The 13,872-nt window shown below is 50.7% G+C and overlaps 1 protein-coding gene across 1 annotated transcript in view; it reads left to right on the top strand.

The window, feature by feature from the left end:
- The window catches only part of LOC307203812 (uncharacterized protein), a 37,016-nt gene that overhangs the window by 19,309 nt on the left and 3,835 nt on the right, over positions 1-13,872 (top strand). The window contains exons 15-29 of the mRNA XM_079954913.1: positions 189-343; positions 1,386-1,492; positions 2,158-2,282; positions 3,454-3,798; positions 4,301-4,446; positions 5,637-5,715; positions 6,300-6,518; positions 8,303-8,446; positions 9,652-9,818; positions 10,368-10,480; positions 11,230-11,348; positions 11,532-11,692; positions 12,040-12,152; positions 12,927-13,051; positions 13,448-13,666. Of these exons, the coding sequence (XP_079811039.1) occupies positions 189-343; positions 1,386-1,492; positions 2,158-2,282; positions 3,454-3,798; positions 4,301-4,446; positions 5,637-5,715; positions 6,300-6,518; positions 8,303-8,446; positions 9,652-9,818; positions 10,368-10,480; positions 11,230-11,348; positions 11,532-11,692; positions 12,040-12,152; positions 12,927-13,051; positions 13,448-13,666 (2,337 nt within the window). The remainder of the gene's footprint in view (positions 1-188; positions 344-1,385; positions 1,493-2,157; positions 2,283-3,453; positions 3,799-4,300; positions 4,447-5,636; positions 5,716-6,299; positions 6,519-8,302; positions 8,447-9,651; positions 9,819-10,367; positions 10,481-11,229; positions 11,349-11,531; positions 11,693-12,039; positions 12,153-12,926; positions 13,052-13,447; positions 13,667-13,872) is intronic.

The following is a 13,872-nucleotide window of genomic DNA, read 5'->3' as shown; positions in this document are numbered from 1 at the left end:
GCTCAGGGTTGAGGGGCAGAGTTAACAGAGGCTACAAACAAGTGTTGACTAGATTGTTAGACAAACAGTGCCTTGTATGGTTTAAAATAACACATGTACTGTATTAGCTGGAAATTCAGTGAGAAGGAAATGTATTTGTTTTTCCCCAACATTGTGCACATCATGCTCTTTGCCATTTCCTCCTGCAGATGTGTACTGCCCCCAGTCCAGGGCCTGGAGATCCAGGAAGGACAAATGCCTCTTCCTCGTCTTGGATGCGGCCCTTGAGTGGAGCCAGGCCCTGAAGTTCTGCCAGAGGTTCCACGGTGGCAGCCTGGCCACACTGAGCAGCCCACAAGATCTGGTGAGCAGTTTCTCTGGTCTGAGCACAGGGAGTATCTGAAATGGCACCCAGGGCTGCCAAGAGTCATTTGGGCCCCAGGGAAGAAAATAAAATGGGGGCCCCAACCAGCAAGGGCTGGCCAGCTAAAATTATTTGTAATCTCATTTTTATGTTAATAATAAACACGATAACATTTGCTTGAATTCATTTCATTCTGGATTGTTTGATTGGATGTTTATTTTTTTATAAAAAATTATTAGGAATTTCAACATAACATTTTATCAAAAACACGTCATCCTCATTTTCTCCCATTTTTTCCCTCCCCCCTTCCCTAAAAAGAACCTCCCCCCCGAGACTTCCCTTAGCTCCTCTCTCTGGTTTCTCAGCATATGTTATTCTCTTCATATTGTAAAATGTTAAAGATCCTTAATTAATCTATCAATATGTTACCAATAAAAAAATTGTGTATGTTTATTCAAAACCTGCCAAGGAGTCCAGTTCATTTTGTTGTTTCTTTAAGTACTTTGTAAAAGGTTCCCATTCTTCTTTAAAGTCACAGTTATCCTTATCATGTAGTTTGTGTGTCAATTTTGCCAGTTCCACGTAATCCATCAGTTTCTCTTGCCACAGTTCTTTGGTCGGGATTTCCTCATGTTTGATTGGCTGTTTAAATGTGTTGTCAACCACTTTGAGATTTCATTTAAAATATAAAGTCGTATATAAATGAAATGAATAATAATAATGACAATAATAACAATAAATCCCACTGGGGGGAAATCTGGTGCCATTGCGGCGACTGCAAATTAGGTCTAGATCAGTTGAGTTTCTAACACTGATCACTCTGCCTCATGATAGAGCCGGCCCTACATAGGTAATGGCGCTGGGCTTCCCAGTCTAGGCTCTTTGCGCTCCTCCCAGCATCTTCTTGGCACTCAGGCCTCTCCACCCTGCTGTCTCTGGTGGCTTTGCACAGTTTGCATCCTTTGGGGTGCGCTGACTGGCAAGATCCCCACTGCGTGTTTTTGACTGGCGAAGGAGAATGACCTTCTGCGTTCTTCCACAGGTCTGGCTGCAGAAAGAGCTGGAGGTGAGTGTCTGGACTGGGCTTCGCAGTGGCAGAGGCTTGTGGCATTGGGCCAATGGGGCACCCTTCAACCAAGCCTTGCAGCGGTAAGTAAGAACCCCTGAGAAAGAGACTGTGGGGCGGGATGGGTGGATTGGGGCCATTTGTCTATTAAGACGGCAATCCTGTGTACACCTGCTTAGAAGTGCATCTCACGGAACTTAATAAGAACCACTTCTGAATAATCAGTCAATAAATAATAGAAGCAGCTATAGTGCAGAGATTGAACACACTCGCTGCCAAGTCATCTTGCCATCCCAGTAAGGTTGGCCACTATCATTGTCACCATATTGTATGTGGGGGAAGGTATGGGGAGAGGCTGCAGCTGGGAGAGAGTTAGTTTATCGTAAGCAACTTTCAAAGGAGTTCTATTTTTATTTAATTACTTTTTTATTGTATTGTATGTTGTAAAGTCTCAACCCCCCCAAAAAAATTATCAAAGGAGTTTGAGGTCTCCTAAGGAGCTGTTCAGGATAGAGAAACGTTCAGAGGAGCTGTTTCATTCACCAAGCTTATTTTGCCTGGATCTAGCAATCGCAAGTCTTGAACAACTTGTTTTGATTGCCAAGATGGTTGTCTGAGAAACATGGGACTGAAGCCAAGGCAAGGGGATGAGATCTAAAACTGAGCGCCTCAAAAGGGCACAAGTCAGCAGGCCTGCCAGGCACCGTCTCTGGCTTCCCTCACCCTCTCTCATTCTCTTTGGGGCCAGCTTTGTTCTCTCACAGGGTCCCTCGGACACAGAAACTTGCATGCTGGCCCTGAGCTCCGGCTTCCTGAAGGCTGAGCCGTGCCACAGGCCTCACCGCTGGATATGCCAGGCCTCCCACCAGAGTGGTAAGCAGAGCTGCTTTGGGCTGCAGACATTTTTCATTTCATAGAATCCTAGAGTTGGAAGGGACCCTGAAGGCCATTCAGTCCAACCCCCTGCAACACAGCTGTCCCATACAGAGTTCGAACCTGCAACCTTGGCATTAGCAGCACCACACTCTAACCAGCTGAGCTATCCAGGCTGAGTTTTTATTTTGGTATTTATGGGGCATTCCTGAATTGCAGGTGGTTCGACTAATAATAATAATAATAATAATAATAATTAATAAAACAACAACAACAACAATTTTTATTTATACCCCGCCCTCCCCAGCCAGAGCCAGGCTCAGGGCGGCTAACACCAATAAAATCACAGTAAAAACATAATAGGGAAAAGGGAGAGGGATTTAAAAAAAAAAAAAAAACACAGGTTAAAATGCAATTTAAAATGCAGCCTCATTTTAGAATAGCCGATAAATCAAGACCATAAGGGGAGGGAAACATAAAGGTCGGACTGAGTCCAAACCAAAGGCCAGGAGGAACAGCTCTGTCTCACAGGCCCTGCGGAAAGATGTCAAGTCCCACAGGGCCCTAGTCTCTTGTGACAGAGTGTTCCACCATGACGGGGCCAGTGCTGAAAAGTCCTTGGCCCTAGTTGAAACCACTCTAACCTCCTTGAGGCTCGGGACCTCCAAAGTGTTGTTATTTGTGGACCTTAAGGTGCTCCGTGGGGCATACCAGGAGAGGCGGTCCTGTAGGTACGTGGGTCCTAGGCTGCATAGGGCTTTAAAGGTCAAAACCAGCACCTTAAACCTGACCCTGTACTACACTGGGAGCCAATGCAGCTGGTAAAGAAGAAGAAGAAGAAGAGAAGAGTTTGGATTTGATATCCCACTTTATCACTACCCTAAGGAGTCTCAAAGCAGCTAACGTTCTCCTTTCCCTTCCTCCCCCACAACAAACACTCTGTGAGGTGAGTGGGGCTGAGAGACTTCAGAGAAGTGTGACTGGCCCAAGGTCACCCAGCAGCTGTATGTGGAGGAGCGGGGACGCGAACCCAGTTCACCAGATTACGAGTCTATCGCTCTTAACCACTACACCACACTAGCTCTCTGGATGAAGCACTGGATGAGTGTGATCCCGCGGCCCTCGTGGCCCCTTCCAACCCCACAATTCTATGATTCTCCCCTCCCCTCAGGCTCCTACATGACCTTCCCTGAGAAGTCCTTCTATGGTGTTTCCTCCTTGGACCTGAGCTTCCCTTCGCTGGAGGCTGCCAAGCGGCAGTGCTCTGCCTTGGGCACGGGGTGTGATGCCGTGGTCAGCTCCGCAGGGGGCCACCGCCTTGCCAGGGGGACACGCCTTGTGGCTCTGGAAGACCCTGACGCCAGTTCGGCTGCTGCCGTGCATGTCAAGACGAGCTGCCGGCCTGGCTTCTCTGGGCAGGACTGTCAGTTGATGTGCCCCCGGTGTGAGCCAGGCCTGAGCTGCAACCCGCTGACGGGCCTCTGCGATGGATTCCTGCGCTACAGGGAGGCAGCCGGTATGTGCATCTCAAAGCAGTGGGCTAATGGGGCTCTCCTCCGAGCTGTCCCTAATGCAGCCACCCTCAATCCCAGGCAAAAAAAGGTCACATTTGGAGAAACAGGGTTAAACCAGTCGTGGCACTGGCTCCAACCGCCAGCCCTGGAGCCCTGAGAGGAAGGAGGGCTGGTGGCCTCGTTTGGCACCATGGAGCCCTTCAGACCTTCTGCTGCTCTCCCCCCCATAACCTCGCTTGCCACCTGTTTGCTCCCTTGCCCCAGTGCAAATGGAATTGCAGCTGCCTTCAAGCTTGTAGCTCTTCCAGAATAATAATAATATTTTTTATTTATACCCCGCCCTCCCCAGCCAAGGCCGGGCTCAGAGCGGCTTGCCAGGAAGCATCATGCCTTCTGACTTAAAAACCCTGCTCCTGAGTGCCAGGAGCCAGGGGGCACCCTGCAGTTACTGAGTAACCCCCTGGCACCGCGGTCAGCTAGTAATGGCCAAACCCCTTTCCCTAGCGGCATATGCCTCTCTGAAGTGCCTGCCCCTGGATGACTGGGTGTTTGAGCATGGAGCCTGCGTGTCCTCGGAGCGCTACAGCAGGCAGGACGAAGCAGCCTCTGCTTGCCAGAGGTACCTGGGTGCTACCGTGCAGAAGGTCAAGGTGAGATGGGGTCCCTGCTGGAGGCTGGGGGTGGGGGAGGAGGCAGGTTCTGGTGAACTTCTCACATTGGAACCACCATAATTTGACTTGACTAGAGTTGAAAGGAACCCCAATAGCCATGGAATGGGTGTGCTATGCCAACCTCCTGGAGATGGGCTGTGGGACGGGGTCCTGGGTAGTGCTTTTTTTCTAGGAAAAAGGTGCAGGTACTCTGGGTAATTGCCCTGGGTGCAAAATTTCCTCAGGGCCAGGAAAAACAAATACATGTAAAACAATTACATGATTTACTGGAACTTCATTGACATCTTGGTATATAGTAAAGGTAAAGGGACCCCTGACCGTTAGGTCCAGTCGTGGCCGACTCTGGGGTTGTGGCGCTCATCTCGCTTTATTGGCCGAAGGAGCTGACATACAGCTTCCGGGTCATGTGACCAGCATGACTAAGCCGCTTCTGGCGAACCAGAGCAGTGCACGGAAACGCCGTTTACCTTCCCGCCAGAGTGGTACCTATTTATCTACTTGCATTTTGACGTGCTTTCGAACTGCTAGGTTGGCAGGAGCAGGGACTGAGCGACAGGAGCTCACCCTGTTGCGGGAATTCGAACCGCCGACCTTCTGATCAGCAAGTCCTAGGCTCTGTGGTTTAACCCACAGCGCCACCCGCGTCCCTATAGAGATGCATTATAAATAACTTGCTGCATTATGCATGCCTATTTTTTACCACAGGGGTAACACTGTCCAACATTTTGCCAGGACCTGGGCTCGCATCTCCTTCCCCAAGCCTGGGAAGCATTTGCCCAGCTTATGGAAGAAGGCACAATGCTCTAAGGGGTCTGCCCAGCTTTGGGAAGGAGGCAGCAGGACTCCAGAATCCTGTCACAGCCTCCTGCCTCCTTGGGAAAGAAGGCGTGATGCTCTGAGGGGTCCAAGAGCCCTCCCTCCTCCTCCCCTCCAAAAAGGTGATGGCTTTGTATACCGTTGTGTCCCACCAGAAAAAAAGCACAGATCCTGGGACAGGCAAAGTACCGGTACTTTGAACCTGACATGCCTGATCTCTCCCGCAACCTCCCCTGGTCTTGCCCCAACCAACCTGGCCAGGGATCAAGGGGGTGATGATGGGAGCCCAGCAACATCTGACTGCCCCACAGGCTAAGCTGCCCCATCTCTCCCCTTTCTTTCTTTTTTTTCAGGCCAGGGCTGGCTTTGCTGGTGGCAAAAGAGGAGGCTCAGAGCCAGGCAGCTTCCACTGGGCTTGCACGCGACCTGAAGGTGGGAGTATTCTCTGGGGAGAAAAGATGATGATGAGAATTGATTAAATTTGTATACCGCCTTATACCGGCAGGTCTCAGGGCGGTTCTCAACATAAAATCACAATATCACAAAATACATAATAAAAACAAGAACAACCCAGTAATCCCACTGGCTCCCCAAACACATTTTAAAAGGGCATTGGATGTCAGTCAGCCAAAGGCCTGGTTAAGGAGGAGCATTTTTGCCTGACACCTAAATCCCCACTCAATCTGTCTTTGATGCACTGAGGGGCTTAATGCCAACGTATCCCTATAGCGGAGAGGTGGGGAATGTTAGGGGTCTTTTGCCCTTTGTCACACTTCAGGGGATGCCCTCGGGAGCTGAGTTCCAGGCTGCATACACACCTTATATTTAAAGCACATTATCCAATGTACCCTGGGAACTGCATGTTGTTAAGGTGCTGGGGGGTTCTAGCTCTGTGAGGGGTAAACTACAGTTCCCAGTTTTCAGGTGGAGGAAATGTGCCTTAAGTCGCCTTGTTCTGTACATTGCCAGGAAGAGCTTTCACTTTATTTCTCCCGCTTCATGGCATCCCCACACAGATGTGGACCTGCCATCTTTCAGGGAGAAGCTGCTCCTTCCTCAGCAGGGCTCGGCCCCCCAGCAGAGGCGAGCGTCGCTGCAGGAAGCCAAGGATGCCTGCTACCTGCAGAAGGAGGGCTGCACGGGGCTGCTGAGACTTAGCGGGGCCTATTACCTGGTGGCAGGGACGGTGTTGGTGGACAGCCCTGGCTCGGACGCCATCCTCTACGTGAAGGCAGGTGAGTGGCTGCTTCTGCTGCATTTGAGATGCAGGAGGACAGTGTAATGGTTATAAGGGGTTACTTGTGCGTAAGTTGCCGTTACTTTTGGCTAGATTGCCTGGCTAACCATGCCTCGGCTGACAGCCCTTCACTCCGTGGCCGTTCAGTCGCTTGCAGAATCCGTCAGTGGGCGTTTCTTGAACCTCTTCCAGCATAGAAGTTGTTTGACGCCAAGTCTCCGCCTACTCTCGCTGCGCGGGACTCTTCTGCGCAAGGAAGGAGTGGGCAGAGGCGTGCCCGTGCTCTCTCCACTAGTTTCGGGCGAAGAGTCTTGGAGACCCCTCTCCGGATCCTCCATCTCCCTCCCTTCTCTACTGGTGTTATGCTGAATTCCTTCCCCCCTGCTGGTCCCCTCTCCTGCATCGCTTTGGAGCCTTGCCTCCACCTCTTGCTCCGATGTCAGTTCCCTGACAGATAGGGAGGAGGATGGGAAGGGGGAATAGTAGTGGGTTGGTAGATCGGGGTCTGGAACACCTCCCTCCTTCCATTTCAGGGATGCCCCTGAACACTGCACAGCCCAGCAAGGTGCTTTAAATGTGTCTTGTGGTGGCAGGTTGTTATGTACTGAGTCGAATAGGATCCAAACTGCAGCAGTCTGATTGGTCCTAGAACAATAGGATCCAAAAGGCAGCAGTCTGATTGGTCCTAGAACAATAGGATTCAGAATGCAGCAGTCTGATTGGTCCTAGAACAATGCAGCAGTATGATTGGTTGGCAGGAACCACCCAATCATGCTCCAGATTGAAGTGAATCCACAACCTGATTGGCTTACAGTAGAATTCCGGAATTAGCCAATCATGTGCAGCCCATTGTGTAAATAATGTATATAAAGCAGATACTTTGAGGGGACTTTCATTCATTCCTCCTCACCACCATGAGCTGAATAAAGAGCATGAAATCACTTTGCGACTCTGAGTATATTTCACAGGTTAAAGGCCAACCCAGTGTATTGCAGTCTGAGCTTGTGTGGATTAGAAGCCCCTTTGTCAATGGATTTCAGGACCTCTCCCAGAATAAATTCATGCCTGGCTTACTGCCCTTTGACCCATCCTACCTGGGCTGAGGAATGTTTGCAGGTTCAGCTGCATGAGAAGACAGGAGATGTCTCCCATTCTGCCTCTGCCTGTGCCCTGTTTCCAAGAGTGGCCAGTCAGATGCTTCCAGGGAGTCCCCAATGAGGGCTGGGAGGCAATTTCATTATTTATTGCTTATTTATTTCAGCCCAAGAGGCTTCCAGTTAAAACAAGGCAGTCCCTGCAGGCTTACAATCTAAAAATCACGACAGACACACACAAGGGAAAAGGGGCAGGGAGGGGAGAGAGAAGCAGCCCTTCTCTGATGGTCTTCAGAGGCTGACTTGAAAGAGAGATCCCACTCTGGTGTCAATAAAAGCTTAAGATTTGCTGGAGAGGACCAAAGACCTGGTGGCCAAACACATCACACAAGGCACGAAGGTAGCCCTAACCCCACCTGGCCAGTACTGAGACTTTACTCCCTAGTCCAGTGCTGAGAGAGGCTTCCTTGTTGAGGCTGGCCATTCCTCCTGTGTGTTGGTGTGTGCCTGTGCCGCCAGGTTCAAAGGCTGAGCTTCAAGGCTGCAGGATCTGACCCCTGACACCTCCAGTGACTTCTGCAGGGCCTCCAGCAGACATGCCTCTATCCAGAGTATCATGAGGCCAGTCAGAGGGGCTGGTGTCTCCTGGTAGCTCACTGCCTTAACCGACAACTATCTGTACTTGCAGCCTGCTCCCCCAGCTTCTGTGGGGATGGGTGCCGGCGGCGCTGCTCTCCGTGCTTGAGCACATCGACCTACAACCCCCTGACGGGCCAATGCGATGGGCGCCACCTGCGCTGCGTCCGTCGCTTCACCCCCTCGTGCCTTCATGGTAAGTTTGGGGGGCGGAATATGAGTGACATAAAAATGCTGCAGCATGACTGAGTGAGGCCTTGTTGGCATATGACACCTGCGCTCAGAGATCTGCCCTGGTTGCTGATTTGCTCCTGCACCGAGTTCAAGGTGTTGCCATTTGCATATAAAGCCCATGGCAACTTGGGACCAGTTTACCTATGAGACTGAGTGATTACATGTGCCTATCAACTGCTTAAAAGGTAAAGGTAAAGGGACCCCTGACCATTAGGTCCAGTAATGACCGACCTGGCATAATTGGCATTGCTACAGGTGCCACAGATACACTTTGTTATAGTGGTGTGTGGGGGTGTGTACAATTTGACAACAAAACATACAAATTCTATAGCAAAACCAAAAATACCATCAAATTGACCTCCCCTCCCCCTCTCATCTGTGGTTTCTTTCATTTTATCTTTACTGCTGCATATCCAAACCAATACCTTATTATTTATTTTCTCTAATAATTTCCTTGAGTTATCTTTACTGCTCATTTTACATTAACCTTGCTAATGTTTTAAGTTGTTTACAATTTTTTAAAAAAATACTCAGTAAATTTCCCCCAGTCTTAGTTAAATTTCTTTCTTCCTGGTTCCTTACTCCTCCCATCGAAGTTTAGCCATCTCCACATACTCCACCAAGCACCTACACTTTGGAACTCACTGTCTATTGAGATCAAGCAGGCGCCTTCACTGTACTCTTTTCAGCACCTGCTAAAAACATCCTTGTTTAGGCAACCCTAACCAGGTGTTTGGAAAGTAGATGTGAATTTCTGTCTGTTTTAGTACTTCTGTATGTTTAAAAGTATTATTGTTAATTTTCTTGATGTTACTGTTTTATTTTTGGGTAAGCCACTTTGAGGTGTGTGGCTTTTTTTTTTTTAAAAAAAAAGCAGTGTATCTTTTTTAATGAAATAAATAAGTACAAGGCAGGCTCCATGAACTCCCACTGTTGGACGCATTTCTTTAGCTTAATCATTTACGCTCATCTTTTCTGTTAATAAAATAAGCCAAGTGGCTTTGTGATAAAAGGGAAAGTCAACATAGAAAAACAAAACAATACATCATTGGAAATAACATCGTCAAGAGGCAGCGCTACAACTTCACAGAGAACAGGCAGGCTGGCAGGTTAGAGTCAGGGTCACGTTGCGAAGCTACTACTGCTCTGCCTGTGGTTGTTTTCCAGGTTTGGTGAGCTTGAGATGTCCACATGCTCCTGGCTGGTGGTTCTGGGACGGTCACTGCTATTACGTGGAGGAGCACAACAGCAAGAACTGGCAGGGGGCAAAAGCCGCCTGCCAGACATATGGAAAAGACGTGGGCCTCCTGACCCTCAGCAGTGCCAAGGAAAAGGCAGGTTGGGAGCTAGTCATGCTCCCAGGTGGCATGGCTGGCGCTCCTTGCTTCTCTGTGGGGTAGCTGCCAGTAAGCTTGCGTGGCCCAATTCAAGGCCAGTATATGAAGCCCTAAATGGCTTGGGCCCATGCACCTTCCCCATTGCCAACCATCTTGGACTCTGCAAAATCAGTAGGTGAGGCCTATTCAGGGATGTTACTACAGGGCCTTTTCAGTGGTGGCTCCCATTTTGTGGCGTGCCCTCCTCACTACTGACTTTTAGGAGGAAATTTCCAAGCATTCCTGTTTGCCAGGCATTTGACGGCTGAAGGACAATGTTCCTGGCAACCAACCCTCAGATCACTGGGTGGGAGAACGTTTCCCACTTTTGGGAGGCTGTTCTAACTCTTTATAGGTGTTTATACCTACAAACATTTTGTTTCAATATATGGAGCTACGAAGCACATTGGTGCCGCCAAAGAGTTGAATGTTCATGTTGTAAATGAGCAGGTTAAACCAGCGGAATGAGCCTCCTCTCCCACACCCCCATCCATTCTTCCCCTCCAGGCCTGGATAGCAGCCATGGTGCAGAAGAACACCTGGACAGGGCTGAACGATGTCGGCAGAGACGGGACTTGGACATGGGCAGAGGGCCGAGCAGCCAACCTCTCTTCTCCCTGGTGAGTGTTTTGGGGGCAGGTGGCTGCCTTCAAGCAGACATGGGCAACCAGGCCAGCATTGACAGGAAAGACTCCCTCTGTGCTGGGCCAAGGGTTGAACCCGGGACCTCCAGCCAGCGTGGCCTGTCCTGTTTCGCTGCCTGAGGCAAAACATGACGGTGCTACCCATGCTGTCTCTAATTACTGTGTGGCTATGGCTTCTGGGTTCTGTCAAGGTCTTGCGAGCATCCCATGAGATCACGTGATGTTCTTGCAAGATCACCCTGGAAGCTGCTGCTGCAGCTGCTTCTCTTCGATTCAGTGGAGACAGTGGTGGTGGTGGGATTCACACCCATGGAGGGGCCCCTTGGGTTCTGTCACCTGAGGCAGCTGCCTCAGTCTGCCTCATGGAGGGGCCGGCCCTGTTCTACAGGCAGAGCAGGTGCTTCACCACTGACAGAGGGGCTCCCTTTATATATTGGCCCTCTGGCAACCAACTTATCCAGAACTCCAGCAAACCTGAATCACAGAATCGTAGAGTTGGAAGGGACCCCAAGGGACATCTAGTCCAACCCTTATGCAGCTTCTGAAGGAGTGATCATCTCCCTGCATCTCCTGCCACTGCACCGCCAGCTTGCAAAGCTTAGCACCTCATCCCTGGTCCCCATTGTCCTTCCTTCTCTGTCTGGCATGTGACTTTGGCTTCCTGGGCACCTGCCATTCCTTGTCAAGAAGTTGGTGGTCCCAGCCATTTTTGCTTCCCTCGCTAGGTTGGCGGACGCACAGCTTGCTACCGGGGGCTGCCTGGAGATTGGGCCGCAGGGAGAGGGGCAGGTGGCTGCATCCTCCTGCTCCGAGCTCAAGCCATGGGTGTGTGAGGGGCCACTGGGTAAGTGCTTGGCAGGACTTTGGAAGGGGACAATGCCACCAGGTCCCAGTGCTCTCACCTGGTTCTCTTGGCCAGAGAGCCTCTGCTACACTGAACAGACTTTGGGAATGATGGACTGTGGCCATAATCAGGGAAAGCAGCTTGGGCCTCGTTCTGGATAATGTCCCCCTGCCTCTTCCTCAGCACCCCGGACTTCCTGCCCGACGGAGCCCGGGTGGAGCCACTGGAATGGCAGCTGCTACTTCTGGGACCCCTCCTCGGCCAGCAGGTGGCAAGAGGCCCTGCATGCCTGCCGGAGATTCAAGAATACAGAACTGCTGCACCTGACCTCTCTGCAAGAGAAGGTATGGCTTTTCCGTACCAACATCCCTCCAGAAGCACAGGGCCCCTCATGATGACCTCTGATGGCATGAAGCCCATGGAGTTGGGCTGCAGCTTTCAGAAGACGGCTCCCTCACTGGTCCTCCCCTCAGCCTGCAACCAGGGGCCAAGTGGTGCCTGCCCTAGGGAAGCCGGAGCCCTCTCCTTCCTTGATATTGACCTTTCTGGAGAACCCTGTGCCACCCTGTACGTGCCCAAGTCCCCCACCCCTCTCCATGCAGGGAGGCAGGTGAAAGGTTAACTGAGGCATCATGGGATGGTTGCCTTCTTTCCACCCACCATGAGGTTGTGGTTGCCATGTTTGTTCTAGGACTGGGTCCGCTCAAACTTTGGAGGCTCCTTCTGGACGGGCTTGAATGACCTGAAGGAGGAATCCGTCTTCCGGTGGACAACACAGGAGCCCCTCAACGAGCAGATGGCACAGTGAGCACCCGGGTGGCTCCTCCAGGGCCCTTTCCCCCTAGATATGACTGCCCTGTGGGTGAATGGTGCTGGGGAAGGTCATTCCCCACCAAGCTTTAAGTAGATCAGCTCAGACATCCCCCCCAACAATGTTATTGTTTTGTAATAGAAAATAGCTCAGCTTAATCCAAAATGACCCAGTTGGCATTGCAGCCCCTGACTGGGCACATGCAATGGGACCCAATCCCAACCCAACTCCTGTGAGCCTCCTCCCTTATCCATCAGAGCTTCCTGACATCAGTGGCTGGGAAAACTGCATTTTCCATTCCTCCTTGTACCCGGTGCGCTGTATAGCCTGCCTGCATCCCTTCTGTTTGTCTGTCTCTCTTTCTCCTCCCTTCTGCCTGCTGCCACCATCAGTGTAGCAACCAATGAACAATGGGGCTGGAAGGAACATAGTTTGAAGGACTGTTGCTGGATGAGAGCTTAGGGGAAGGAGGGAAGGAAGTGAACACTGCCCTAGCTCAGATGAGAATCTGAGCCATGGAAGAATTGGTTGGGAGGGTAATGGTGTTCATCACATATTCGAGGAACGCATTGCATTTTGAACCAGGAAATATGAGATGTGGCAATACCACTGATGATGAATTGAATTTATATGCCCTGGAGTGCTGGCATCCTAGTCGAGAGCATTTGCAAAATTCCTTTTGGAGGGAGCTCTTGTGACCTCCCCCCGCCCCCAGAGCCCTGGAGCACAAACAACCCTCTTCCTTTTGCTTTTGTGTGTGGGGAAAGGTACCTGAAGGATGATATGGCTGATGGGGGCCTGAAGGACTGTGTGTGGTTCAACTCATCAATGGGGCTTCTCGGTGATGCCAGCTGCAAGGAGGAGAGGCCCTTCCTTTGCAAATGTAGTGAAGGTAATTAGTTTATTTGTTGAATTTGTGAGTTGCTTTATCTTGCCCAGGGCAACCCAAAGCTTCTTACAACCAACCCAACCCTCCTTCCCTGAGGAGGGAGCACACAATCCCCATTGCTCTTTCTGAATGCTGAAACTGGGCCCCTGCCCTTTTGAAAACTACCTGAGACCCTGGCTGTTATTTTTACTTGTTGATTATGATGGTCTTTTCTTCTGCTCTGCTCTTTCACTTTGTTTTTATGTGAGTCACTTTTGGGGGTTGTTTGGGGGACAAAAAGCAGCATTTGAATGCATCCGCAAATAAATAATTTTACAACATGCCATGTAAACAGGCTCTGTTGGTGGTTTTAATTGTGGAGCATTAGCTAAGCTGGCCACACCATGTTTCCCTTCCCAGCAGCCACAGAATGGTTTGATGAGCAACCTGGCCACGGCGTGGCAGGAGAGCCGTCCGTGCTGTACCCCTCCGCTGAGAGCCTGGAGCAAGCGAAGCAGGAGTGCCTGATGGAGCACAACGTGTGTGCCGCCGTCCTCCAAACAGGGACTGGCTTCTATCTGATAAGCTCCATGGATAGCATTGTCTCCAAGCCAGATTCAACGCTTTACAGGTGGACCAGTAAGTGGGTCTTGTGTAGGGACAGGAAGGGAACCCTCTTTGTGTCCTTTGTCTGAAGGACGTGATGGTTCCTCCTTGCAGAGGAGTGGAGCTTCCAGGTGTAGTGGCAGTGCACTTCTCTCCAGGGAGAAGGAGGTCTCCTTGGGGGCTTTCAGAAGGATCTCTAAAGCCCCTGTGAGCAGCAGGGATGCTGGACTAGATCTTGC

The sequence above is a fragment of the Podarcis cretensis genome, assembly GCF_951804945.1.
Source record: "Podarcis cretensis genome assembly, chromosome: 15".
Classification (NCBI taxonomy): domain Eukaryota; kingdom Metazoa; phylum Chordata; class Lepidosauria; order Squamata; family Lacertidae; genus Podarcis; species Podarcis cretensis.
The sequence above is the reverse complement of the archived record's forward strand: the minus strand, read 5'-3'. Positions and strand labels throughout refer to the sequence as shown.